Here is a 26,390-nt window from a genome sequence, read left to right on the forward strand (position 1 = left end):
CCTATTCAAATCCATCCTTTTAAAGATACTAGTCTTGTTAAAGCAGGGTTCATCTCCCACGTGCCAAGGATAGAAAACAGCACTGGGACTTTAACATGAAGCAATACTGTAAGTGAAGTGATCAAAACAATAAGCAGAGAGCATTCCGCGAAGGGAGCTGGGCAAGTTACGGCAGCGGTTTGGGAGATGTTGAACCCAAGGTGTTCTCACCCAGGCTCCGCCCAGCAGGAAAGCCTCTTTCGGTTTTCTTTTGAAATTCTCCTTTGCAGTACCTTTGTAACAGGAGTCTGCTGTTCTCCATCAGGCTTAAGCTGCATAATTCCTTCTCCTAGCCGAGCAGTTCGAGTGACCAACTCCTGCAACAAGAAGAGCCAGTGTTACCCCTGGAAAAACCATCCCGTCTCTTAAAAGCAGTCTCCATACGGAAGCAAGAGCTGCAGAACACCAGTGGCAGGGAGCCCACAGAAGGTATGCCCGTCTTCTGCAGTGCCTGGTGCCACTGCCTTCGCTCTGCTCGCCCCAGAAAGCCCGAGCAGAGGCGTAGCACACAGGTACGGTCCACCCTTTGCATGACACACGGGGAGGGAAGGCAGCTCCTGGCCCTGGCTGTTAAAGGAACAGCAAACCTGTCTCCCATAAACACACTCCGTCATGAACCTTGCAGCTTGAAGCCCGTTGCCATGTTCTTTAATACTTATTCTAAGGTTGCATAGATTGCAATCTCTAAAATGAAGGAAACCCCTAAATGTACCAAATGCTCCCTTTGTATATAAACTCTTACTCCCCAAGCAGTTTTCACTTCCTTCCTATGGTTTGCTATTATTTTTAACATTCCGATAATGAGTTCTTGAAGCACTGACTTCCTCCATTCTGCACAGAGTCATTTATAGTCAATGGTAGGTCAAGAAAGCTGCACCGTCTTTGCGCTACGTGCAGCATAACCAGCTGAGAGCCCAGATGCCTGGCTTTGCTCTGCACCCTTCTTACCTGAGACAAAACGTCACCTGGCTCCATTGTGGTCACTGTCAGGGACACGTCCAGTGTTACCTGTGGCAATGCAATTTCACATCTCCCAGCTTCCACAGGCACCAATAGTTTAAGTGTCTGATATGCAGGTGAGCAACTATTTTATAAACTGACTCAGAGCCCCACCTCTGCCTGATTTCTTAAACCCAGGTATTCCCCTCCCATTTTCTTATGCTAGGAAACTGAATCCTGTGGTCCAACAAGTAGGAAAAAATACCTTTGCCTGTACAGCGGGTGGAAGTATGCTGTTTGAGTCACTTTGCCCAGCACTGGCCAGTGGCAGGTTTATAACTGATGGTAAGAGAAGGATGCCCTTTTACCTAAGCACTGAACTTTCCACTTACCAGGACCTCAAAGCCTGCAGCAGTACATATTCTGCAACAAGATGCAGCAGCAGTACGTTAATTGGATGTAGGTTACCCATGACAGTAAGCAGCTAGGATAGAACAGCTAATGAAGAAAAAAAGGGGACAATGCTATTGCTCTCATATTCAACTGGTTCTTGCAAAAGCCCATTTAAGGCTTTCTGCAACACACGTTGCTGCAATCTCAGGTCTAGGTGTGCAGAGCAAACACATGCACACACGCACACTGTGGTTTATATCTACCCAGCCTTGGTCCAGCAGGGTTGGGTATCTCCTCAAGTCATTGTATCCTTTCCTCCTTCTTTCCTATGGTTCTTTATTATTTTTGTTCAGTCAGCGTCCTGAAGCAATGACTTGCCTTAGCTTAGCTCCACCCACTGTGAACACCTCAGCACCACTTCAGCTCAGACTGACTCTGGCTGTAACCTAGCTGCCCTTAAGCGCCTGTGTCTGACCCGGTGAACCCAGCAAGCCAGAAGCAAAACTCTGCACCAGCCACATGCCGCCCTCCGCACTGTCCTCAGCACACCTGGGGAGCCACCGCTGCAGCAGGACACCCACACCTGCCCCATAAGCACCCAGCTGAGCCCCACGCCAAACATGGCACAGCTCCCAGCTCAATGGAACAGGACCAAAAAGGGCAGCCAAAAACTCTTGCATCTTCAGCAGCTCATAACAGATCAAAATCTCTGGGGGAAGGGAATTCTTTGGCTTCCCTGCTCTCCTGGTACATTGCTTATGAGCAAAAAGTTACCCATTCCCTGAGCGTTCTTGAGCTTACCGGTCAAGTGTTGCTACCAGCCAGCACAGTTCCCCTTTCCAGATTCCTGTCCAAAATAATACCAACAGCCATCATGGTCAACTTGGTAGAACAAATTATTGCCATAGGCTATGTTATTTCACAACACTGTGAAGGGTTGTGTCCACATACATGGCCTGTTTCCTCTGTGTGTCAGCTGCAATGACATAGCTTGACAAAATGCATTCTTCATTAGGTCACAGAAAACCCTTGGCAACATCAGCATCTTGCAGTCATAGTTTAAGGTAGTGCTTTATTATGACATGTCCTTGGGAGGGCTAAGCTATAAACCAGACTGTCCACCAGAACTGAGGCTCTGAGGCCATCACACACACAGTGCCAGTGGCCAAAAAGCTCTCGCTCTCACAAATAATTTTTGCAATCCACATTAGAGACAACCCTTGGGGGAGGGAGGGACCATGGCTCACTTTGTACCCCTGCAATCTGTCTCCGAGACATTCTTTCACCCACAACACTCACAGCAAATATTTGGTATGCATTTTGCAGAGAGAAAAACAGTTTTGTTCTCCTGGAACAAGGAACACACTGTGAACCTGAAGCATATTACTGAAATGCCTGAACATGTGAAGCAAGGCAGAATTTTCATTTTGCAAAGAAGCCTTTATTGTCCAGTGGTGTATACACAAAATATTTGCATGTCAGTAACATTTCTTCAGAGCTGGAGATGGCATGAGTTTATGGTCGAAAAATGTTTATTTTTTCACACCAGGGATTTCAAATGGAGGCAATTCCCAGGATTATATGTAGAGCACGTAGCACCGTATTTCTGATCACAACTAGTGAAACTATCACAGAACAAAAGAACCCGGCAGAAGTACATATTCATTCAAAACCTTAAGAGTTTCATATGTTAATACTTATGCTCTGCTCTCCAGGTTTGCACCATTAGGCTACAGTTGCACAAAGAAGTAAGGTTTGGCTTGATATTGTAGATGACAAAAGTGTTGGCACAAGTCACTGTGAACCAATTTGTAAAGATAATTTGTCATTATTTCTTGCTAAAATGAAAATCCTCAGAGCATCATTCTGCACCAAGCCAAGCACTACTTGACTGTAAGTGAACCCTGTTACTTTCAGGCTAGGTTCTCTGGGCTGACGAGGCAGGCAGTCTATTAAATAGAGGTTACATTTCAAAACAAAGACATTTTGTAAAACATTAACATGAAATGTTTCAACTTAGCCAAATATTTTCCCTAGTTTATTTTATCTTCAGATTATGACAACTAGTTGATAGATCTTTTCACTGAATAGATTCTTTGTTCAGAATTCTCCCTGTTGTCATGAGGACACAAAACTTACTAATAAAAAAAAGTGTCTTTTCAATTTGACTCACTCCTGGAATGCAAAGGTTGTTATGTGTTTACAGTGTCTAGAGCTCACCCTCAGCACTTTCAACAGTCCATTTATGGACACTTTCCATAACAGAGAAAGTGAAGAAGGTTTGAAAAATGCAAACCCACAACAAATGCTATTGGTGGGTTTGTGCTAGATCCCATGGAGGGTCTGTTTCAGTTGTTTTAACATGGTCTTAGTTGCTGCAGACCACTAACTCACTCCTGCTTCTCTGCACAGTTTGAACAAGCAGAACTAAACAAATAAACATTTTTGTTGATAAGCATTATGTTCCTAAACTATTTAAACAAATTGCATTGAGTAAAGTGGAAGTAAAATTTTTTGTTTCAAGCACTTTTTAATTTAAGAAAGGGAAGTTTAACATGAGAAGTAACTCAACTGGGAAAAAAAAAAATATTCCAGGATGTTTTATTTCGAATGCTTCAAATAAAATATGTTGACTTTTTTACATACTGTTTCAATACAAAACAATCAAAACTAACACAAATTCACAGGAAATTTTGATGTGCCCAAATTACACCTTTTGCTTTACAAAATTTCTTACGTGAAAAATCTTACACCACTTCCTCCTAAGTTGTTCCTTCCCATCTACATATGATTCATTCACAGCCCAAGAGAGCCCAGGGGGTGGATGTGATTCAGGGGGCTGGCTGTGTGCACACACTTGTCCCTCTTACATTTCCAGGCTCTGCAACTGCTCTTCAAGACACCTGTAAAACAGAGTTAAACCAGGAATCCAATGCCAGCTTCCATCATGTCTCAGGTTTTCTTCGTTTTCCAGGAGCGGATGCACCTTGTGTTCCATGAAGATTCATGGGGAGCAGAAGTTTATACCCCCCTTCCTGACGCCTGTAGCTGTGTCGGCTGGTTTGTATTACTTCAGCATTGTGGTAGTAAAAAATTATTTTCCTATATGTCATACTTTATAATAAGTTAGGCTTAAAACAACACTAATTTTTAAAATCTAACAAGGATTCCAGGTAAAGAGTTGTTCTACAGCCAACCTTAATTCAGGGAACAAAGCATATGTAAAAATTATGCAGGCAACATCTTTGCCTTTAGAAGCCACTTCTTGGGAATGGAAAAAAAAAAGAAAATGCAACAAACCACTAAGCCACCAGGGACAGTTTCTTTCAGTAGGGTAGAACAGCCCATGTTCAAAAAGCTGTGTCCCTTCTGTGTCCCAGAGTGTGAAAAAACTCTGAGAAGACAGGGGCAACCAGGCAGGTGATTAGCACATGTTTTGCCTTCTTTGCATCGCTGTCTGCAAGGCCTGCATAATCATCTGTGAGTTGTTCAGGATGTTGTATTCACTGAGGTTCAGCAGCCGACGGTAATTCTCATCAGTATACCTGACTGAGAACATGCGGTAGGGTGAAAAGCGACTGGTCAAATCGAGTTGTCCTCCCTCCATCTCAGAGCAACAGCGCTTGACACCTGGAGAGAAAGACAAGTTGCTGCTGTGACATGGTGTTTATCCCAGTCAGCGATAAGCTGTCCCCCACAGTCCAAAGATGGGGATTTTTCTCTGGAAGAAAATTCATAGGGTTTAAATGCACAAATAATGCAGGTCATGTATCCCCATGCCTAGTCAAGAGGAGGTCATGTCCCTGAAGTAATGACAGCAGAAGGCAGAAGTGAGGGACGGCATTGTAATGGTCATCTACAGCCTACTCATAAATATCTGCCTCGTTTAAAGGCATGGATCAGTCAAGTATATCAGCCCGAAAAGGCACTCCAAAAGGCATTGCCGGTCTCATCCTGAACAGCTGGGACCTCTACAAACTCCAGCTGAGGGAGGGGAGTCACTAGTAACAGAATAGAATTTGAGAAAGGAGTAACAGAAACACGGGGAAACCTAAAGTTCCTGCAATTCCAAATGCAGCCTCAAGGAGCCTGCCACCAGGATGCATCTCTACATTTCCATTTCTTGTGTCTCCCAAATTCCACAAAAGCAGAATTTTAGACTTTACCTCCCTGCTACCAAGGAGCAAAGCAAATGCATCCTAGTCTCACTGGCAGCAAAGGAGTGGAATACAAAGCCTGGCAGAAAAAGAACGACAGGCCCTCAGTACAGCACAGCGAGCAAAACGACCCCTGGGCTAGCGCCGTACCAAATGGAGACACACCGATTTTGACATTGCAGGCATTCAGCCTGAAAGCCAGTTTCTTGCCCCCACCCTGCCATTCATACATGACACTACATCTCCTAAAGTGTAGAATGCTATCCCTGGAAAACAGACAATACATGCAGGGGAAAATAATCTGAGCACACTATATTTTTCCCAGGAAAAAACTTTTACAATTAGCCAGCAATACTTTTATGTTACAAATGGGAGAGAGATGAAGGTAAGCACCATCCAGAAGACGACGGCTGTATCTGTCCTCTTAGGGCCGCAAGGATGATATGAATGAAAATAGTAGCTTTGGCACAGAATGGGAAAGCAAGTTTAATTAGTTAAAGTGCTCCCCGTGAACCCAGTCAGCAAAGATAGCCAGCAGCAGAGAAAGAGGCTCTACCTGTGTCAGGGAAGCAGGTAGTGGTGTCTTTTGCTCAGTGCTTTGCCACTACTTGTAACTTACCCGGTGCTTTGTACTCTCGGAAGGTATCATTCACAAGGGGAAGAAAAATCACGATTGGACATCCTGGCAAATCTGAATCTTGGAAGAGGTAGCACTCCTTCAGATTTTTCTTATCTTCATCAGTCAAAGAAATTTTGGGGAATGGGATATTCTGCTCTGAGTAGTATTTGTATGCCTTATCTAGAGACTGGAGTATCACAGAAATGGTCAGCATCGGAATTCAACCTGGTTGTCTTAAAACCCCCAAATTGTTACCTAGTATTAAGGTTTAGCGGCTCAGATCCATAGGGTGAGCTCCTTTTTATCAAGGGTTACTCTACATATAGCTACCACACATAGTAATCAAAATGCTACTCACAAGCTGTAAACACTATTTCAGGGTTACAGAATTCATCCAGGAAACTGCTTTGTAAAAAATGGAAGCAGTTGGCAGAGGTTTAGGGTAAAGCATGTAATTTCAGTAAATGAAAGAGCCTGTTTAATACATTGTACAGAATTAACTAGAAAAGAAAACCAGAGCAAGAAAATATTTAAGGTACCTTATTACATGCATGGAAGACAGGAAATAAGAAAGTTTGGATGTGCAATTATGTCTCTGCCTGTGCGGGTATTATGGCACAGGTAATTGAGACTGATATTTTACTGAGAAATTTAGAAGTACTAGGCTATTTTTTTTCCCTGAAATGTTTAATACACTGTCACGTCCTACCACGTACTGTGTTATTTACTATGCACCATCTAATAGTGGACGCCACCAAACAGGAAATAGTTTCTACAAAATACCTTAAATCTGCAGCAGCCTTTCTTCATAAAATTAATCTAGGCTGAAATGAAATGTCTTTACATGTATGTCACATGCGTAGTATGGCTTACTATCAGTAGCGCAGCTGTTCTCATTCACAAAAAATAATTCCACTTAAGTGGGCCAAGATGCTTCATAGCAAGTTTCTAACTAACCTCAGTTTCTGAGGTATAATGACCCAAACTTCTTTTCTGCATGGCCTTATAGACCGCTAATCAACTTTATCTCTGTGAAACTGGAGTTTCTGCAGGAAAATGCTTGTCACTGAACTGTCCTAGTAGCATCTTATTTGTCAGCCCAGAAATGATCTGCCTCTGACTATCCACTTAACCGCTTTTGTATCCGAACTTAAGTCAGGAGAAATCATTTCCTCATCCTTATGCATGTTCCTGTGCAGGTCTGGAAACCTGCTTGATTCAGCATAAAGCTGAAGAGGCTCTTCCCATGACTCTGGAAGAGACCAGGCTGACGTCCTCTTGAATAACTCAAGATGTTCATAAACCAGCAAGAGAGATTCCAGGAGTGGCAGGAAGAAATAGGAATAACATTAATCACTACGGTGATAAACACAGGGGAATGCAGTAGTTAAAAACTGAACAGCTGAAATAACTAGAAGTTCTAGGCACTATAGGCTAGACATTTACGAGCAAAAGGAGAGACAACACATGGTAACAAGATTCTTCTCACCGAGGTATGTGATCCAGTAGTGTAACTTAAATATATGATGACATCCACTTCCCTCTGTGGCCTTAAGAGTGGTGGACTGCTGGTATTGATGAAAAACCCAGCATCTATCATGCCCAGGTGATCGGGATTTTCCATCAGCTGGTTGGGACGCGAGTCTAACACAGTGTCTGAAAGAAAAATATTTCTTAAAATAAGAAATGATCTGTAGGTATTTTGACTGGAAAAAGAAACGCAAGGTGGAACTGACTGTCCCAGAGGCCTGGTTTAATTTAATTGCCACATTACTGGATTGTTGAATAGGTGTGGGAAGGACTGCAGAACTCCACCTGTTCTGAAAAATCTTCTATATTGAGATCCCAGGCAATATGTTTAGTAACTTGTCATACTCATTAGTGCCCGTAAACTACTTCTAATACTTAACATAAATCTGCCTTTCTTCATTTCAATCACTGTTTCATCTTATCTATCATGGATTTGAAGAACAAATTATTCCCATGCCCTTTTACATGCAGATTTCTGCCTCCCCCTCAGACCCTTCTTCTTTGGGCTACAAAGCCCCATTCCTTTCCAGCTTTCTCTCACAGGTCATATTTTCGGGGATATCCCAGTTGCACCTAAGTTAGAGGAACAGTCTTGCCAAACTAAGCTTTCTCCCACGTTCGCTCTGCTCTTTGCTACTTTAAATTCGGTTCCGTCAGCTGCAAGCCTACCCTCTCAGTCTGGACTACAGAGATCTCAGCTAAAGCACAAAACACATGCTTGTATTTAAAAACAGTCTTAAATACCTGGCGACACTGAAGTCTTAGTCTCTTCATCTCTTCTCTCCGTTCAGAAAAGAAATGCTCTTTCAGGAAATTTTTTCTTTTTTTCCCCTGCCAAGCCTGACAGAGTTCTTTCCTAAATTTCCTCACCCCAGAACCATCTGAAAACGATGCCTGTTAAATATTAGTCTCCATTACCTTTCCATCGATGGAAGTGCTCGTTCTCCAGGTAGTTGTTATGCAGCTGGTAGCCCTTCAGGAAATTGTGGTGCTGGGCGACGGAGAAGCGGTCAGTCAGTGCTCCCCGAAGAGCGCTAGACAGGGGCCCAGGAGGAGTATACATGCGAGTCCTCAACTCATGGGGTCTCGTAGGCAAGACCGGGTCTTCATCTAGAGGAGGGGAGAAAAACCGGTGAACTGTTTGTTAACTGACATTCATTTCTGGTTGTCCTGGTGCATAGGAGATCTCAGGGCTTGTTCTGGGATGATGCATTAAGCACACGAAAACTATTCTGAAGGAGAAACGTGGCTGCTGGACAAAGGTCTGCTGGTGGTCTTAAGCTTTGGCGTGAACAGTTCGTCAGAGGCAGTCTTCAGTGCTGGGAAAGGGACACCTGAAGGGAACTAAGCAATTCAGAGAAATGTCCTGTCAGAAAGACAGTTACACATCCTCATGGGAAGAGAGCATGAAACAGAGGCAAGCATAGAGAGAACGGGGCTAAAGCATATGCTCCCACTCAGATGGGCAACAACAGGGCACCGTGGGGTCCACTGCAACTATGACAGCTTCTACCTTATAATCACCCACAGCTACACCAGCATATGCTTAATCAGTAGAATGAGAGCATCCCAGGAAAACCTGGGGCATACATTCATAGTGAGAAACTACAGGTAATTTTCAGGGTGGCTACATGGCAGCATATGTGGGTGAAAAGCAGAAACTACACAAGGTGTGGTTTCTTGAAATCACAACCTGCTTTGCCACACCAAGTGGCTGATGGCACAGCAGAAGAGACTTGGTGGTTTCCATGATTGCACAGATGTATTTCCTTATTTCCAGGATGCCTGTAATTATAGTTACTATCATATTAAATGATCTAGCAATAAAACCATGGTTTCTGTATTGCTTCAGAAAATACCCTCTGAGCCTCATTTATCTTTGTGCCAGGATGAATCCAATGTAGTAATTACTGTACTGAGTAATAAAATAAAACCCCAGGAAATATTGATTAACCAATTGATATTTGAGTTCATTCTCTGCACAGGCAGTAAAAATAACTTTATTCTCTGCCACTGGTTCTTGGTTCTGTATGGCTGAGTGAGAATGGGCAATGCCAAAACACTTCCCGAGAAAGGTGTGACCCCACTAAAACTTCCTCTTAAGGACAGAGCCTTTTAATCCGTAGGATTTTAGTAAGTCTAGTAATTACAGCAGCACTTCCCTGATTACCCTCTTCCTCTTAGTCTTTACGGTGGGAGGGGAAATCACTATCTCTTAGGATGATCCTATGATGTTGGTTTCAATGTAGTTGACAGGATGAAAAAGGCATCCAGGAGACCGAGTGACCAGAAATGAAAGGTTTAATAATTTCTTACCAACTTCTTCTATTCTGTCTTGTGTCCACCTCTTCCAGAAGTCCTCTGAACTGTGGGAGAGTCCCCATATTTGTAATAGGTTCACAGAAAATATACTGCTCCACATACCTGTAAAAGGAATTAGTGAACACAAGGACACATTCTAACAAGAAACTGCCTTTTTCCATCTATTTTGACCTCCAGGATTAATTTCTCAATGGCCCTACTTCAAATACTTCCAAACTTTTGGGCTCTTAATTCTTCTTAACTTTCTGTGGCGTTGGTTCAGGTCATGCTGCCATCGATTCTGCACCTAACCTACCCCACGGCTCTGCTGCACAGTATAGAGAGAAGAATGGGAGAGAAGTAAAGCAGAACAAACAAATTAAGAGCTCAGATGATGCAGACATCACAAAAACATCCTTTGCATCCCTGTCTTCCTTACTACAGCTTCTCTTTTTCTGCATATGCTCCGGTCAGCTTTCACACACCCTGAAGTCTTTCGCAGCAGGATGAACTGGCTCCTCAGCCATTGCCTTGGAAGAGCAGCTCCCACACCGCACTGCCTGAAGGCTCGCAGGTGCAGTGGGCTCCTGCTCCTCCGCACGCTTTTTTCCTCCATCCAAGACCGTCCCTCTCTGCCTCCGCACAGGGGCGCTGGTGGCTTTGTTGACAACACGCAAAGCCACCATTTCATCTCCCACTGGAAATTTAAATATGTCTTCTAATTAGTCTACCACAATTGGACTATTTAATTTTCAGTGGGGCACAGAAACCAGTACATCACACACAGTATACAGAAAACAAATTTCCCAGTAGTGGGCTAGGTAAAAAGGGCCTACCCAAAAGGTAGTATTTTAAAGTTACTCCTTGGGATTACAGGCTATTTAACATCACAGCATGTTTACTGAAACCAAGGAGCTTCTAAGCAGCATGAGTACAAGAAGAGATGACTGAAATCCATCTCGCACTGCTCTGTGTTCACCTGCCAGTGATTCTGACTCCTTGGTAAAGGGATGTTATTACACAGCCCATCCATACAAGTCGGGGACCGGCCAGAGAGATTCGGAGACCCTTCGCTTCTGGTCTTACTTCTCATCCTGGGCAGCCTGCAGCTTTAGTGGATGGGATTCTCCTGAACTTAAACCTCACAGTGGAAGCACAGCTGCAGGTTTCCTACTGTGTGAAAATTTTCTTAAGTTGGAGTGCATTCAGAGGGGAATCAGAAGAATAGCCAAAGAAGTGGGAACTATTCCTTACAATGAAAGAATTAAGGAGCTTTATCGATGCCATCTACAAGACACAACGTTAAAAAGTCTGTGCATACCAAGATATTGACAAGAAACTGAAAAAAGGTGTGGGATTTTTTACTGTATTCTTTTGGACAAACTACCCCCACAAACTTCCTGGCAGGCGATACCACAGCAGCATTCCATATGTTAGACCAGAAACTTCCACCCTCTGGTTAACAGCGTTGCACCCCTGCCTCTGTGCCAGGACAACGTAATACATCACCTTGAAGGTAGCAGATCCGGGATTCGGGGAGTTTTTTTAACAAGCGTCCCATGAAGAACTCGCTTCCAAAATGCTCTGTGCGAACGAACACGCCATACTTCAGCAGTCCCACCTCGTAGGGGGTGAACTCCACCCACTCTGCAAGACAGCCACGATGGGACAGTTAGAGGGCTCCCACCCGGGTGCAGAGAGGGTGGCCAGGGCATACATTGGCCTGACTTCTGTTTGCTGTGCTGCCTTTGCAAAGCCTGGCTTACGCAGTCACGCTGCTCATGGTGGTGCTGGCAGTGGCAGAAGGCACACGCCACCAGCATGGCACGGCTCCAGCTCTTACACACCCTGTGTGCATCCAGGGCTCTCCAGCACACACAAGGTTTCGTCCTGCCCTTGCATACCCTCATCTAGGTGTAAGTACTTCCACTGTTTTCAATACAGTTAATTTAACTTCCCTTGAACAAAGTGGTTATGTACAAAGACAGGTACTCAGCTCTTCAAAAATGAGTTTCTTGTAAGGGGCCAAGTCTACTTTTTATATGTGGTACTAAGATAGAACTGGCCCTTGACTTTCTCAGATATCCTCTCCAAATGAAGTGCAGTTGTTTGATGTAACTGCAGCATGAGCAAACACTGGGACAGAAAGGCCATGGTCTACAATTTCCTTTTCCTTCAGAAGTGATTTTTTTTTTTTTTTTTTTTTTAACTCAACCATAAAAAATCTGGTCTGGATTCCTCTCTGCCTCTTCTCCTCCTCCAGCTGATTCTCCTCACGGAAAAAAATAACCAAAACAATGAGCAAAAGAAAAGATTCAGTTGGGAGTAGGTTGGATGCTTTCCCAAACTTTATCATAAGTACATTGTCCTTCTTCATATTGAAACTACAACTGGGCACTGACAAAAAGCAGTATTTAATTCCTGGACAATTCCAATACTTCTTATTCTATATGGATCAGATAATATTTAAAAAGCGGCCTTTCTGGTAGGATCTCAACTGTGTATGTCTATAGACAGTGAAACACTGATCTCAAAAAGCTCCTGTATTAAAACTGTAAGGCCTGGAGGTGATGGCTATGTCTCCAAAAAGCAATTAACACACCAAGACTGTTTTCTCAAAGTGCTACCAAGCAGAGAAGAATGAATCACAGGAATTCAGATATCAGTTTCAGCCACACAGGGCCAAAAAACATCATTCTTACCTTTGAAATCATGGGTGCTGTAGCTGTCCCGGACACTGACTGACACATAGATGGGCAGTGGGTTCTGGCCATCACACAGTGCTTCTTGCTGCTCAGAAAGTTTGTGGGGGTCTTTCTGGTTTTGAAGAACAAACAGTTATGTCGGAAGAGACAGAAACTAGGCATAGTGAATTCAACTGCCGCAGTGCTGAAGGAGCTGCGTGGCTCTGCCCGCAGTGTGCAGGACGTGCCATGACAGCTCCACTGCACAGACCACTGCAGGCACCCACCTGCCAGTAACAGACCAGTCTCCCAGGGTCCAGCCTGACTTTGTGCATGGATTCACAAAAAGATGAGGACAGGGAAAACTACTTGTGCATATATGTCTGTACGTACTAGCAAGTACTGCCCTGGCAACTGGGAGAAGGGGCAAGGTACCACTTAGGATGAGGAGTGTAGTGAGCAGTCCTTGCTCTCCTGGGGTTGAAGGAGCAAGTTGGCATTGAATTTCCTTTCTTGGTCCATGATAGCTGTCAGTCCAGCCTTACAAGGGGACTGGAATTTGGTAGCAAATTCTTTGCATCCCACCCAGCTTCCTTTCTGGAAAAGCGTATTCTCATTGAAGACGTTTATAAAAAACATAAAATCTCATGAACTGCTGACAAATTTAAGAGCAGCTATTTCTGACAGATTAGGAAGAGGTTCATGGTTACACAGCAATAGCCAGCACTGCTCAAAGTGAAAGATGCTTGCCTAGACTGCGATGAGGACCTCATCTAGCTGAAATTAAAGGAGGTGCAGCTATTCAGTTTATACTTCTGCTTAATATATAGTATTCCTCTCTGTATTTATTTTCTGTTTACATGTATATAATACTATACATGTACTTGTATAAAAATAAATAAAATCAAATCAATGGCTGAATGACTGCATCATTTCTGCCCCCACCCGGAGGACACTTTTGTTCAATCCTCAACCACTTGTCCCTCCCCACTTCCCAAGTGCCAAAGCACACATCCTTGAAGTGTGGTCCACCTAGAGAGAAGAGGGAGTGAACTGCTGTACTGCAGGGGTAGAAACCACTTCAAATAATGGAAAAGCAAATTTGTTATTGCTTTTAAAAATTAATGTCACTTAAACTAGCTGTTGCCCAAGCAGTCCTCCTCAGCAGAAGTAAAATATGCACTTCCTACAGGGTACCTGCAGATCAAGTTACCTGCCAGTGGATGCAAATCACCAAACACTTCAGCTGTTTAGTACCAGCTCCAGATAGTTTTCACACTGCTAAGATTACTCTGCTTTGCACCTTAAACTCTTTCTGCATACATAATCTGCATCTTAGGCAGACTGCCCAAGATAGCCTCCATTTTTATTTAAATACCAGCCAGAGTTCAAATGCCTGCATCCACAACCTAATTTATAAACATATAGGATGCATTTCTCCCTAGGCAGACTACTAAAGGAAATGAAAAAATCTGAGAGTTTGTTGACGTGGAGAACTTCACTTGGTTTTGACACATGTTCTCTGAAACTGATTCCTCTCCATTCACTTGGGAGAAAAATACATGGCTCTCTAAGAAATAGAATATGCATCATACCCCATCATTCAGTAAGTACTCAATCATGAGCCCCCAAAGATCTATAAATGATGTCCTGTATCCCTCTTCTTTCCGCTGACAAAGCTGCTTGTTGTAGTATTTCATGCGATCCATAGAGAAACAGCCCATCTTGCATTTGGTCGCTTGCTTCTGGGCTTCACCAATATGCGAGTCCAGGTCCTTCTGTGACCAATAGGCATCTCTGTATAAGTTGGCCATGGTCCTGGAGAAACACAGTACAGACAGAAAAAGTTAAAAGGAGAAGAAAAAAACAAAACAAAACAAAACCTTGAATTTTGTGCCTCCAGACATTCTATGACTGTTTTAAAGATGGCCCCGAAGGATAAAGTATTTCTTTTTATTTCTTCAGGGTTTTTTTTCTAAACAGAACTGGCAGCAGCTTAAGGGATAAAATTGCCAGGTGTGAACATCAGTACATTTCTGAAGCACAAATTCAGTAGAAAATTATAATAATGAATTTTCTTTGCTTGTTTTCTAGAACCATATAAATCAGTTCACACCAGGTGCTGTCTCTTGGCTTTGTATCACTTAAGTGTTAATCTTATGTTATCATGTGCTTTATTTTAATGCCATCTTCTATTTTATCAAACATCCCTACACATGGGACCATCAGATGTCGGGCAGTGGTGCGTCCTGTGAGCAGGGAATAACGCTGCCCTGGGGAACCCAGTCCTTTCCCAAACTGACAGGTTGCAGGAGTAAGTGCGCACTGTCCTGCAGTCTTCTCTGCATGACCAGTTAGAAAGCAGAGCCAATCTCAGAAGTTACTGGGAACAACAACAACTGGGACATCAGTGGAGAGAGAGAGAGAGCGAGCAAGAGGCATGATGCTATAGGCATCCATAGTTACATCCGCAGCAACTACTTCTTTAGAAAACATTCTGATAAGTGTAGTTCTCATACATGTATTTAACTGCTGCAAATATGAAGTTGAAAAAAGCACAGTGAAGAATTGCTAATAAAAAAATGCTGCATCAGATCGAGCTAATATTTAATGGCCTGTTACTGAGAAACAGCTTGTTCTACAGTATTTGAAGGAAATCTCCAGATCTTGTCTGCTTTCAGAAGCTCCTGTCTGGGGCGGCATCACCCTCAAAAAGACTGGTCACACCTCCTGCACGGGCTGGCTTACCACGTGGTGCCAGACAGCCCGCTGATGTATGTTACACAGTCCAGGAGATTTAGTTTCTTGAGTCCCATGAGGCTGCCATATAGTCCTGTCATTGACTTCAGTCCTCCACCAGTGGTGATGATAGCCACAACGGGGACCTGTTGGGCAGAGGAGAAGGGGACATTCACACCAAAGGTGCTCAGCATCACATCCTGGACCGCAATGGGCTCTGGCCACCACACCCAGCCCAGGTTCCGATGTCAGAGCCTGGGTCCCTTTTCACAAGGAAAGCCTTCAAAACCAAGCAATGACTGCTACTGCTGCTTCACCTTGGATAAACGTGGGTCCAGAGATGAAACCAAACCTGGGTTCTTGCCTATCTTGCCACAGATGAACAAGAAAAAACCCTTCTGTGGAGGCAAGATGTATTTTCTCTACATTTCCCACTCCCTTGCCACTTTTTTCTTATTTCACATATCTACTACTACTGTATGAAAATGCACATGCCAACATCATGAAGAAATACACTCGGCTCACAGCCAGTGTTGTTAAGCTACCCTCATGAAATGCTGTTATTCTTCAGTATTGTGAAGTTACTTTAAAATAAGTTATATTTATTTTAAGGAATTTTGAAACTGCAAGAAAGGGAAGATTATTGTAATTACTCGGAGATGTTTACCCTAAACTCTCACAAAATGATAAAATTTGAATAGGGGAAGAAATCTTTGTTGTGTAATGTATTTAATATACACACAGTATTTCTGAACCAAGCCACTTACAGCATGGGATGGTAGGAATGAACACACCTCAAATCTGACCAATTACAAATTGACAGTCATGAAGGATGCGAATACTGCAACTAGTTTTTCTTGCAGTAACAAACTGCAAGCAGTGAAGTACATTTGCAGCAGAAGCGAATGTACTTAAGGCACAGGAAGAAGCTGGCACTTGCACAACAGATGTGTGGCCCATTTTTGCTGACCACTCATCCAGAGGAGTACATGAAGGCACTAGAAATACAAGACCTACACACACACACACTCCCCAACACACACATACTTCACAATCCAGCAGATCCCGTTGTAAGTGAAAAACATTTTTCAGGGCACTTGCTACATATCTCTTTCTTTTCCCCAGGAAAGCCATCTCTTCTGAACATAAGTCAAACCCAAAGCGCATGTCCAGGTCTTGGTGGCATGAACAATTACTAAGATAAAAACAGGTAGATATTTTACATATTAACACACTCATATCAATCTCAGGACTTCAATCAAAGATAACATACAGCACCCTTCCCTTCAAACAGGGTGATGCAATGTGGCATGAGCAAGAGAGAATAGTCTAACTGCTTTTACAGGTAAGAAAACTTACTTCAATTAGTAAACTAAACCAGTGGCGTTATACCCCATTATTACTAACTGGTAAAGAAACAACATACAGAATTTACAAATAAAATGAAATATTTAAATTAATATTCTAAACCCAAAATAATTACAAGTTTAGAAAACCTGTGCAAAAAGTGAGCATATTGATTCCCATTTCATGAGGTATTTTCTCATTCTAAGACTAACATAAAACCCAGTTTTCAAATGTTGGTATTTCCAGCCTGAAGGAAAACTCTCTTTCAAGCAATTCACGTGGAAAGGCATCCCTTTCTAGCAGTGAGCATCACTGAGGAGGAAACCCACCCACCCGCCTGCCGGGGGGGATGACCTCAGTGACACCCAGCCCCAGGCTGGATGGAGGTGGGTCACTCAGTTTAGTAGGGCAAGATTTCACCCCAGTTGCTCTGACCTGTCTGCACTTGCACAAGCTGTCTCACAAGATAGCACTGGCAGTTGTATTTCATGTCGAGCTTGACTCAAAAATTGTAAAGCACAATACTCCTCAGAGGAAGATTTCATTTGCATGGATTTCAAAATTTAGTAAGTCACTCCTTAAAACTCAACCGTTTATAGCTTATTACCCTGGGGATTTGTGCTCTTCCACTCAGTAACCTCCCTCCTGTCTCTTCCTGCCCCATGCCTACAAGACATCAACAGGCAAGAGACCTGGCATGGTGTCTTCAGGCCAGAGCTAGCCACGGACCCCCTGGCTGGCCAGGCACTGTAAAGTGGCAGGGTTTTGCTTTTTCGTTCAGTGACAGAACTTCTCTCTCTGAGTTTCATAATTTCAATGAAAGCAGTAATGAAATTTATTTATGAGATTTCTCCACCATCAGATTTGGATAAAATCAGCCAAATGATCACAACGGTATTTGTAAATGAAGACACACAAGGGGACTTGAGTTAGGTGGAGCTGCAAAAGCCAGTTTCCATTGTAAATCAAGGTACAAACAAACTGCTTTTGAAGTTAACCAAAAGTAAAATAAGTAAGCAGGAAGTATTTTCCCTGTTCTGGAATAACTCCCGTTTTCCCATTGTCATTGATCACTTGCCTTTCTGAAAAGAGTGACAGAAAACTGTTTGAATTCAAAATTAAGTTATTTTTCCCTTTTATTTCCTAGTCAGACACATGCAATAAAGACCAGTTTGCCTAGTTCTGTGTTACATATGGCTATGGATACCATGAAACATCTTCATATTTACTGATGAGAATTAATGAGCACATCTATAGATGTCAAATCACCAGCCACACTGACTACCTTAGTTTCTACTCAATATAGAGTATAACTGGGCTTAACAGAATACAAGGTTTATCACTGCCAAATATTGAATGTTTTTTTCTTAACTGTCACAATTCATGATCAAGTGTACTGTTTACTTCTGCCTATTCTGTTTGGGTTCTTTTTAGTCTGCTTTGTTCTTTTCGTGAATTTCAGGGACTGGCATTGATCAAAAATAATATTCTGTCATCAGAAGGAAAGGGATAATGCTAAAACAAATACACGGTTATCAATGTTTACTGATTAAAGCCAAATCTTCCCAAGGCTAATTATGTATAATATACTGTGCATGTGTTTTATGTTTTATTAAAAGCACATTCTTGTTTTCAGATTGAGAATGCCTGCTTGTGTCATTTCCATGTGGCTAAAACAATGTCAAAATCAATAACCCAGATCTTTAGGAATAGAAGGTCTCTTACCAGCTTTGTGCTCTCACATTCAAGTCAAATCTTTTCTCCTGGAAAACAAGAATGCATACTATAATTATTTTTATCTTCATTTCAAAATTTCTTCTTTTTTCCCCTTTCTGTCCTGAGGCCATAGCTTGACTTAGACCCCAGCAAGGTCTGGCGATTACAAAATTAAATGTCTGAAATCTCGGCATATATTTCCAAAAGTATTCACTTATCCTTGGTGCAACATCCCTACCTACAGATTCCAAATGACTCCAGGCTGCAGAAACCATTAAGTCTTGGTAGAGGAGGTTCCCGAGACTCATACAGTAGGTCCTATTTCCTGTATTATTCACAAGCCTTCTGCAGCATCCTGAAACGCCATTTCTTGTACATTTCCCGTTCTTTATGCTCTAATACACAGCAGATATTTGACATCCTGGCCACAGTCTCACAGTGAAGAGACTTCCAAGACTTCATCCTGTCTTAAAATTGTTATTGCAACCTTCTTGTTAACTGACAAAAAGTGCCCTGTTCAGACAGGATATTTTAATGGCCCTAAAGTCTGATCTCTCCTACTTCTTTCACAACATAACTAATATTGGGACAGGTTGTCGCTAGTAATCTGGAAATCTGTAGCAGAAACATTTTTTTATAGTAAGGCTCTTTTTCTTCTATTAATTTCATTCAAAATTATACATCACATACATCTACTTCAAGCAATAGACTCATTGATTTTTTTTTAAATCCATACGCTATGTCTAATATTTTCAATATATTAATACACAGTCCTTTGAAGTACATGGCTTACTAAAGGGAGGTTTATCGACTTTTCCCCCAGCTTGTGTCTAAGGAGCAATTTTAGTTTGAACTCTAAGCAAGGGAGGGGTCAGTGAGTTTTTGGGTAAACAGGGAGAGAGGTACTGAAGGAATCATCACATTTTCCGACATCCTTGTTCGTCTCTGTATCCAATACTGGCACATAACGGAGATTAATGGAGGGACAACCTGCTTCTGTGGAGAAAACGGCTGAAGAAACAAAGCTCCTGGTTTTTCCAAGTTCTGAGATAAAATCAAAACATTTCTGATCCTCTTCGCAGCCACCTGGGCCAATATTATGGGGAATAGTTTCTACTTAAGTGACCTTTTATTCCTAACAGCTAGAAGTGATGCTTACCTCTGCAATGGTCATTTTCCTTCCCATAGGCAGTGAATTCAGCATCACAACTGGGGAGCCCGTCTCTGTACTGTACTTACAGGTCCACTAGGAAAACAACATGCTTTAGGACAAAAGCAGTAAATGGGTTTGCCCTCTCCCCCTCCTCCCACTCTCTAGTCTAGAGACACTCATGATCAGCTCATCATTAAGGCCACTTCCAACATACAGGGTGGTAATGCCTCTTCTTTGGCAACATGACATCCAGCGTTGGCTCCGCGTACTTGATATAGTGGAACTTAGTGGGGCCTGACGGGCTGACCACTCCATCAGGGCCCAGAGTGATATCCTGCGTCCCCTCAAAGGAGCCCTTCACAGTGAAGGAAAGCTCTTTCTCTAAAAAAGCAAAGCAAAAGTTGCAAGAAACATCACAATGATTTTACCAGAAAATTGTGCTGTCTTGATTACAAGTGGGGTACAGCTAGCAGAGCTGGAGATGTTGGACCACAGCTTTGTGTAGCTTTAATGCAGATCTAACAGACCTTATTTACATATACCTAAGGGATTGCAAGATGCAGTCATTGATGTTTGTAACAACCTAATGTGTTTACCTGGTATTAATTGCACTGAATATTGCAAATACTATGTATTCCACTAATACATTGTATTAAAAGGGGCACCCTCTCATCAGTAAGCATGCAGTTATTGGTAGATAGATAACAAGCAATAACCTCACTTGATTTTTGCTGCATCTTCTCTGCCACTTCAACTTCCAAGCAGCATAGTTCACGACACTGTAAAAGACAGAAAACAAGAATTTGTGAGAGAGATCATCACATCCCAACCTCGTACACGGATCTGTGAATCACTCTGCTTTTGGACATGTCTAGTTACTTGAAGTGCCCAATTCCCTGGCATTTCTAGGCTTTTGCTCAATAGTCACCAACTAAGAAAAAAGAAAAGCTTTGGAGGAGTTGTAAAGCATCCTTCACTGACAATGACTATGACTGGGCACAGTACGAGGAAGACAGCCACGAGTCTTTTCAGAATAGTAGCATAGATACAAAGGATGAAACTGGGAAAAACATAAATGAAAGATACATTGCTGAGAGATGAAGAGTAAGTAGTAGAAACTGTTTTCTGAAGAAACATTGCTATTAACATGTTGGGTTAAGTTTTATGGTACTCACTCTTCCTTCACATAAAGTAATTATGATAGGTCAATACTTAGTGTTGAGGTTACCCACCAGGCATGGCTCATCTCCCAGGGGAGGAAAGGGCTGGGTAGACTATCAGCAAGTGGCTTCACAGTCTTTTTGCCATTGCACCTCGATGGCAGTACATTTTTTGAAGGGATACTGGTACCAGAGGAAAGCTCTGGGTGTGGGTGTGGTGTATTGAAACACAGGACAAATGGTAAATAATGGGATATCACCAATGAACAGTGCAATAAATATCCCAAAGTATCTAAATAGGAAAGAGAGAAGAAAGAGAAAGAACTGTCCTACTGGCTTCTCTAACCCCCACCCTCACTTCCCCTTTATATTAAGGAAACACTTAGAGAAAATTTCTTGGGGAAAAAGATACGTACCACCAGCACTCCATTGGTAGCAATAGCTTCAAGGGGACCAGAACTGGGAAACAAAATTAAAAACTTCAGGGTTTTTTATATCAAACAAATGCCCACTCATCCTTGCCCAGGGTGTTACCCTTTCTCCCCATTTGGAAGAATGGTGGCCAGAGGGACCCCAGCAGGTATGTAACAAGCTCCTTTCCATGCTTGCCTGGACTGAGCACTGCTCTGAGGGGACTTGCCTCTAAAGCTGTGGGATGTGTATCGTAGGTACTTTTTTGCAGTACGATCTCATGATCGCCTGAAATGGAATCTGCGTTATGTAGCTAAATTCTTCTCCTCACTGTAACATGTAAACTACACCTTTTTCAGAGGTACCATGCTAATACACCAGCATACCTCTATTAGGAAGCCCAGTCCTATGTATTTGCTGGTATGCAAACACAATCAAAGGGACACAGGGCAGCAGGTACCAATTACATGGGGGAATAAAAGCTTTCTAGATCATTCAGGTCAAGTCAGGAGGTAGCGTGGAGTGAATTCTGGCCTCAGCTCCACACTAATATGAGGCCTGACCTTAGGCTAGTTGCTTCATTTCTGCCATGCCTTAGTTACCTTGTGGCAACACAGAGACAAAAATACCAATTCAGGATGGCAGGCTGACCGTGCTGGAGGAAAGCCCCACAATAAAGCTTCCAATACGTTGTCACTGTGTTGGGCAGAAAGAAATCAAAATGACTGGGACCAAAACAGTGCTGCAAGGGAAAACTGAAGGAGTCAGAGATATGCTGGAAACCTAACCAGGATGGTTCATCATCAGGAGTCTGTGCAATGCATAAGCTGAAACAGGCATGGAAAGACTGATTGACATGCATGCACACACACTCAGAAAGTCTTCTGAAATGTCCCCAGGTAAACAAATCCAACATTGTGGATAGAAGAAACGATGCTGGGAGGTGCGCCTTTGAAAGCAACTAAACTACAGAACAGGGTGGCTGGAGAGATCAGCCAGATGTCTGACACTGCAGGAATGATGTAACAGAAGTCTGGCAGTTTTACAGAAAACCCACAAAGCACGACGACTTCTTTGTTTTAGCATGTAATGATTTTTGCATGTTTTAAATAAACTGTATATCACTTACGCAGCCTCCAATTTGAACTCAACCTCTAGCTCCTCCTTGGCCTGAAAGCAAGAACAAGAAATCAAATTAAGTAGCTACACAATGCTTTCTCTCTGGTCTAAACCCAAGTCCCTGGTATGCAGTAGTGAATTAATTGGTTTCAATGCACACGTGGCCTGTGATAAATATTTCAGACTGGAAGGTCTGAAACAACATTTCAAACCAAAAACTTTCAAACTTCTTCACGGTATCATCAAAACAACCTGTACTTTTACCTCTTAGTGTGCAGCTGCTGCAGAAAGAAGATTTACAACTTTGTCTTCTGAATTCTACCTTTTTCTCCTAACTGTAGCTGGCACTGTCCTGCCATGACTTACTATCCTCACTAGTAGCTTGGAAGTTAAAGGTACTTCCCACCCATCACTTTAATACAATAAACAGAAAGCGGTATTATTGAGTGATTCAGAGTTACGGTTATGCGACCCCCTGTAAGGCAGTGTAGATATGTACGAGCTAGCTGTGAGTGACCTAGTCTGGGTACCAGAAGCAACCTGCCCATGGCAGCAATAAGTTGCATGCAAGGTATCTCACTGATCTCATCCATAAATCTCAAAGGAAATAAAGACTCTTTTCCCATTTTATAGATGGGAAACTGAGAAACAGAACAAATCAGTCATTCTGAGCTCCCAGACCACACTAATTCTGCTAGGCAAGTCAGCTGGCAAGGCCCTAGCTGAGATGTCCCTGCAGAGGACAGTGCTGAGAATACAGAGGCAACTTCAACTTTGCCTTGAGGGTGAAAGTAGATACAGTCAAAGAGGCAGGGGGTAGTAGCTATGAATTACATGGGGGGAAAAAAAAAAACCTTACAGGTTATTATTTACCCTGCAACAGCTGTGCAGCCTTGGAGTGGCTGAGAGATAGCTCACAGTCAGATCCTTCCCCTACCTACTGCACTGTTTCAGTCATATGCTCTTTAATAATTTATAAAAATATTCAGAGGGGAGGCTCAGGCTCTCAAATCCAGATTTTTTTTACCACTTTTTGTAATATATATTTTTAATAGTAATTCATGTACCCATTGTTGTGATGTCATCCATGGCAAATTCAGAAAGCTCACCCCAAGATTTTGAAAGTGTTGTATAATTCTCCACTGATTTAATTGCTTTATTTTTTTGCTCTCACCTCTGGGCTGGGCTTAAAATACAGGAGCACTGTTCTTTCAATTGGAAGTTTAGCAGTATCAAAGAGTGCACAGAGGAGATGGTCATCTGGAGTAGCAAAATCCTCATCATACACTGTCAGCTCCAGCACATTCTGGAATAAGAAGAAGAAAGGGGGGTTTTATAGTTTCTATAGTCTGGACATCATTAGCTCTGCGGAAGAAGGAGTGTCAGGGATGTGCCCGAGTCGCAAAATGAAGAAATTAAGCATCGTCCCCCTTCAGAAAAGCACACTGTAAATACAATATTTCTTCTTCCCTACTTCATTTTAATTGCTCTAAAGCAAGTCTTACGTTGGCTATGCCTACACGACAACTTAGTTAACTCCCAGATTCTGTACCCATCCTGCACTGACCCATACAATCTCTCTGGTTTCCCCAAAACATCAATACCGAGCTCAGTTTCTGGCCTTCCTGAATAGCACCATTGAACAGGCACAGGAACTCAGTCATATCTGCTGTTTAACAATTTGAACAGTCCCTTGTCACGTGCCATCTCTCAAACAATTCCTGGGCACAGTTCAGGAGACAGATAGGGCCCACCATCCACAAAACTCTTCAGGCTGCTTCAAGCAGACAACTTTGTCTCCTTACCTTGACTTGGCTCTGGATCCTGAAGTAGAAGGTTTCATTCCACACCGGATTGTTGGAGTTTCTCACAGTTTTAGTGCGGGACTTTTCACTTGTCGCAGTTGGCAGCCACAAGGACACGTAGCAATCAGCCTCGCTTACTGGGTAGGGAAAGAGACAAAACAATTATTACTGTGGCAAAGTCCGTGGTGCTGCATGACACTGCAAAGGTTACTGCATGGTACCAACAGCACGTATGAGTTATTTGAAGACAAATGCCTGATGTAATGTAGCTCTTTTCAAGATACCCTTCCGAGAAGGAAAAAGCACAGACAGGTGATGTAGAACAGGAGGTGTTTTCTATTCTTCCTTGTATAAGTTACAGACAACAGCAACGTTATTATGTATAAAAGAGGTGAGAATTTCCTCTTCTAGTCAGCCACTTTCTTCAGTTCCTCAACCAACAAGCTTTCCTGCACTCATGTGTGCATGCACACATGATAACCCCCAGCTGCTGTCTGATGAGGGGCTTGGGAGCCTCCTCCACCTTTTGAGAACAACTCAGAAGGTCTCCATTTCTGCCTTGCCTTGAGTGATTTAGTTGGTGAGGGTTGTAAAAGCAGCTGCAGAACCACCCCTGTTGTAGCAGATGTCAGAGGCCTCCTTCCAGAAGGAGTTAACTGAATTAGACATTGGATCTTAACTAATTGCCACCTTCAGGAAGAGAAGGACTGTCTCCTCCCAGAAATGCACTGGGAGAAGGTTAGTGAAGGATACTTGATTGTATTTCTCAAAGGCACTCAAATTATTATCTCAAATGGCCACAGACAAAAATGCTATGTACTGTCTGCCAAGGTAATGCAATGTTTCCTCACGCAGGTTACACAAAATACTTCAGCACCTTGAAACTCTCTCTTACACAGTTCTTAGCAATAAAATCATCAGGTATCATAGAATCATTTAGGTTGGGAAAGACCTTTAAGATCATCAAGTCCAACTGTTATCCCAGGACTGCCGAGTCCACCGCTAAACCATGCCTAATGCAAAAGGTAACTGACTTTAAGAATGGATGTCCTTTGATATGAGACTTTTGAGAAAGACAAGTGATGGCAGCAGTAAATGGAGAAGACACTTCAGCAGCAGGTGAGGATTCTGCAGGTCGACCAGGAGAACAAGCGCTTGCACATCACCTTGTGGGGAAAGGCAGAAACTCATCTGGCTGCAATAGGAGCTTTTTCTTGTCTTCTTTTCTTTCCTTCTCCACCAGGTTTTGTCAGGTGTCCCGCTACAGCCACTGGCTCTATCTCAAACCGGGTGGAGGCTGCATTTTATGTTGTTGAAAGTGTACTTGGTTCAAAAAAAATCTTGCTACTTTTCTGAGTCAGAATGAAGAACTGGAATTCATAAATGCTTAAGAAATTACATAATGCATTGTGATAAGTCAACCGACATCTTAATTACTCACTTTCTGCTTTTTAATGTTTTAACACAGAAATGGAAAAACATTTTTAATTCTATCAAAATTTTCCTTAAAAAGTTGTGGAGAAATCAACACATTTGTGCAGAGTCAAAAAAACAGTATTCCTCTAATGGAAAAATATGTTTGGAAAATATTTAGTGTGCCCTAGCCCTCTCCCTCACCTGCCCTTTTCCACCTTCCATATCTTATTTTGGATCAAAAAACCTTCTCCCTCCTATTCTTTTTTGTAGAGATAGCTTCCACGTCCTCCTCAACAATTTCCCTTCCACTCTTAAGATCTGTAGCATATTTAGTCCCTTGGATGTAAAAGTTGTTTCAAATTTCTTCTTGTAGGTGGTGCCTTCCTACAGCTCCTTTTGTTACTCTGTTTCCTGAAGTGTCAGAAGCTTTTGCCGATTATATTCCCCTCAGAGAACTGTATGAGCATTGATTTAATTCAGTATGATTGTTCATTACTTTTTTTTTTTATCTGGGAAATTCTATGCAGATAGTAATGCTTTGAAGAATTTTCACACTGCAAAAATAGGTATTTGAATATGTGTGGAGATCCTAGAAGTAACGATACAGATTTTGAAATGTTTTACAAGTAATTCTGCACGACTTTAGGTTTATCATCAAAGATCATTGTTTCAAAGACTGTTGGCTGTTTGGCTGGCAAAGTACTCTGCTCTACTGATGTGATTCGTCATTCTTGTATCTTAACTGTACTCTGAGATACAAAGCATATCAAGCAGTCCTTAATTATACGAGCAGATGTAGGCAAACTAGTCAGCTGTGTATTTAATGCAAAATATTGCTTCAGTTTTGCTTGCACAATCGCTT

At 42.5% G+C, this 26,390-nt stretch overlaps 1 protein-coding gene across 1 annotated transcript in view; it reads right to left on the reverse strand.

Moving 5' to 3' along the window:
• The window catches only part of LOC119151330, a 53,366-nt gene that overhangs the window by 15,912 nt on the left and 11,064 nt on the right, over positions 1–26,390 (reverse strand). Inside the window, exons 4-23 of the mRNA XM_037395138.1 lie at positions 24,113–24,249; positions 23,482–23,613; positions 22,318–22,358; positions 21,194–21,236; positions 20,339–20,396; positions 19,832–19,998; positions 19,624–19,710; positions 18,474–18,511; positions 16,449–16,596; positions 15,411–15,547; positions 14,258–14,480; positions 12,681–12,795; positions 11,488–11,625; positions 9,994–10,101; positions 8,596–8,787; positions 7,637–7,803; positions 6,148–6,334; positions 4,799–5,001; positions 988–1,104; positions 273–356 (exon numbers count right to left, since the gene is read on the reverse strand). Of these exons, the coding sequence (XP_037251035.1) occupies positions 273–356; positions 988–1,104; positions 4,799–5,001; positions 6,148–6,334; positions 7,637–7,803; positions 8,596–8,787; positions 9,994–10,101; positions 11,488–11,625; positions 12,681–12,795; positions 14,258–14,480; positions 15,411–15,547; positions 16,449–16,596; positions 18,474–18,511; positions 19,624–19,710; positions 19,832–19,998; positions 20,339–20,396; positions 21,194–21,236; positions 22,318–22,358; positions 23,482–23,613; positions 24,113–24,249 (2,522 nt within the window). The remainder of the gene's footprint in view (positions 1–272; positions 357–987; positions 1,105–4,798; positions 5,002–6,147; positions 6,335–7,636; positions 7,804–8,595; positions 8,788–9,993; positions 10,102–11,487; positions 11,626–12,680; positions 12,796–14,257; positions 14,481–15,410; positions 15,548–16,448; positions 16,597–18,473; positions 18,512–19,623; positions 19,711–19,831; positions 19,999–20,338; positions 20,397–21,193; positions 21,237–22,317; positions 22,359–23,481; positions 23,614–24,112; positions 24,250–26,390) is intronic.

The sequence above is a fragment of the Falco rusticolus genome, chromosome 7 (assembly GCF_015220075.1).
Source record: "Falco rusticolus isolate bFalRus1 chromosome 7, bFalRus1.pri, whole genome shotgun sequence".
In the NCBI taxonomy this organism is placed as follows: Eukaryota; Metazoa; Chordata; class Aves; order Falconiformes; family Falconidae; genus Falco; species Falco rusticolus.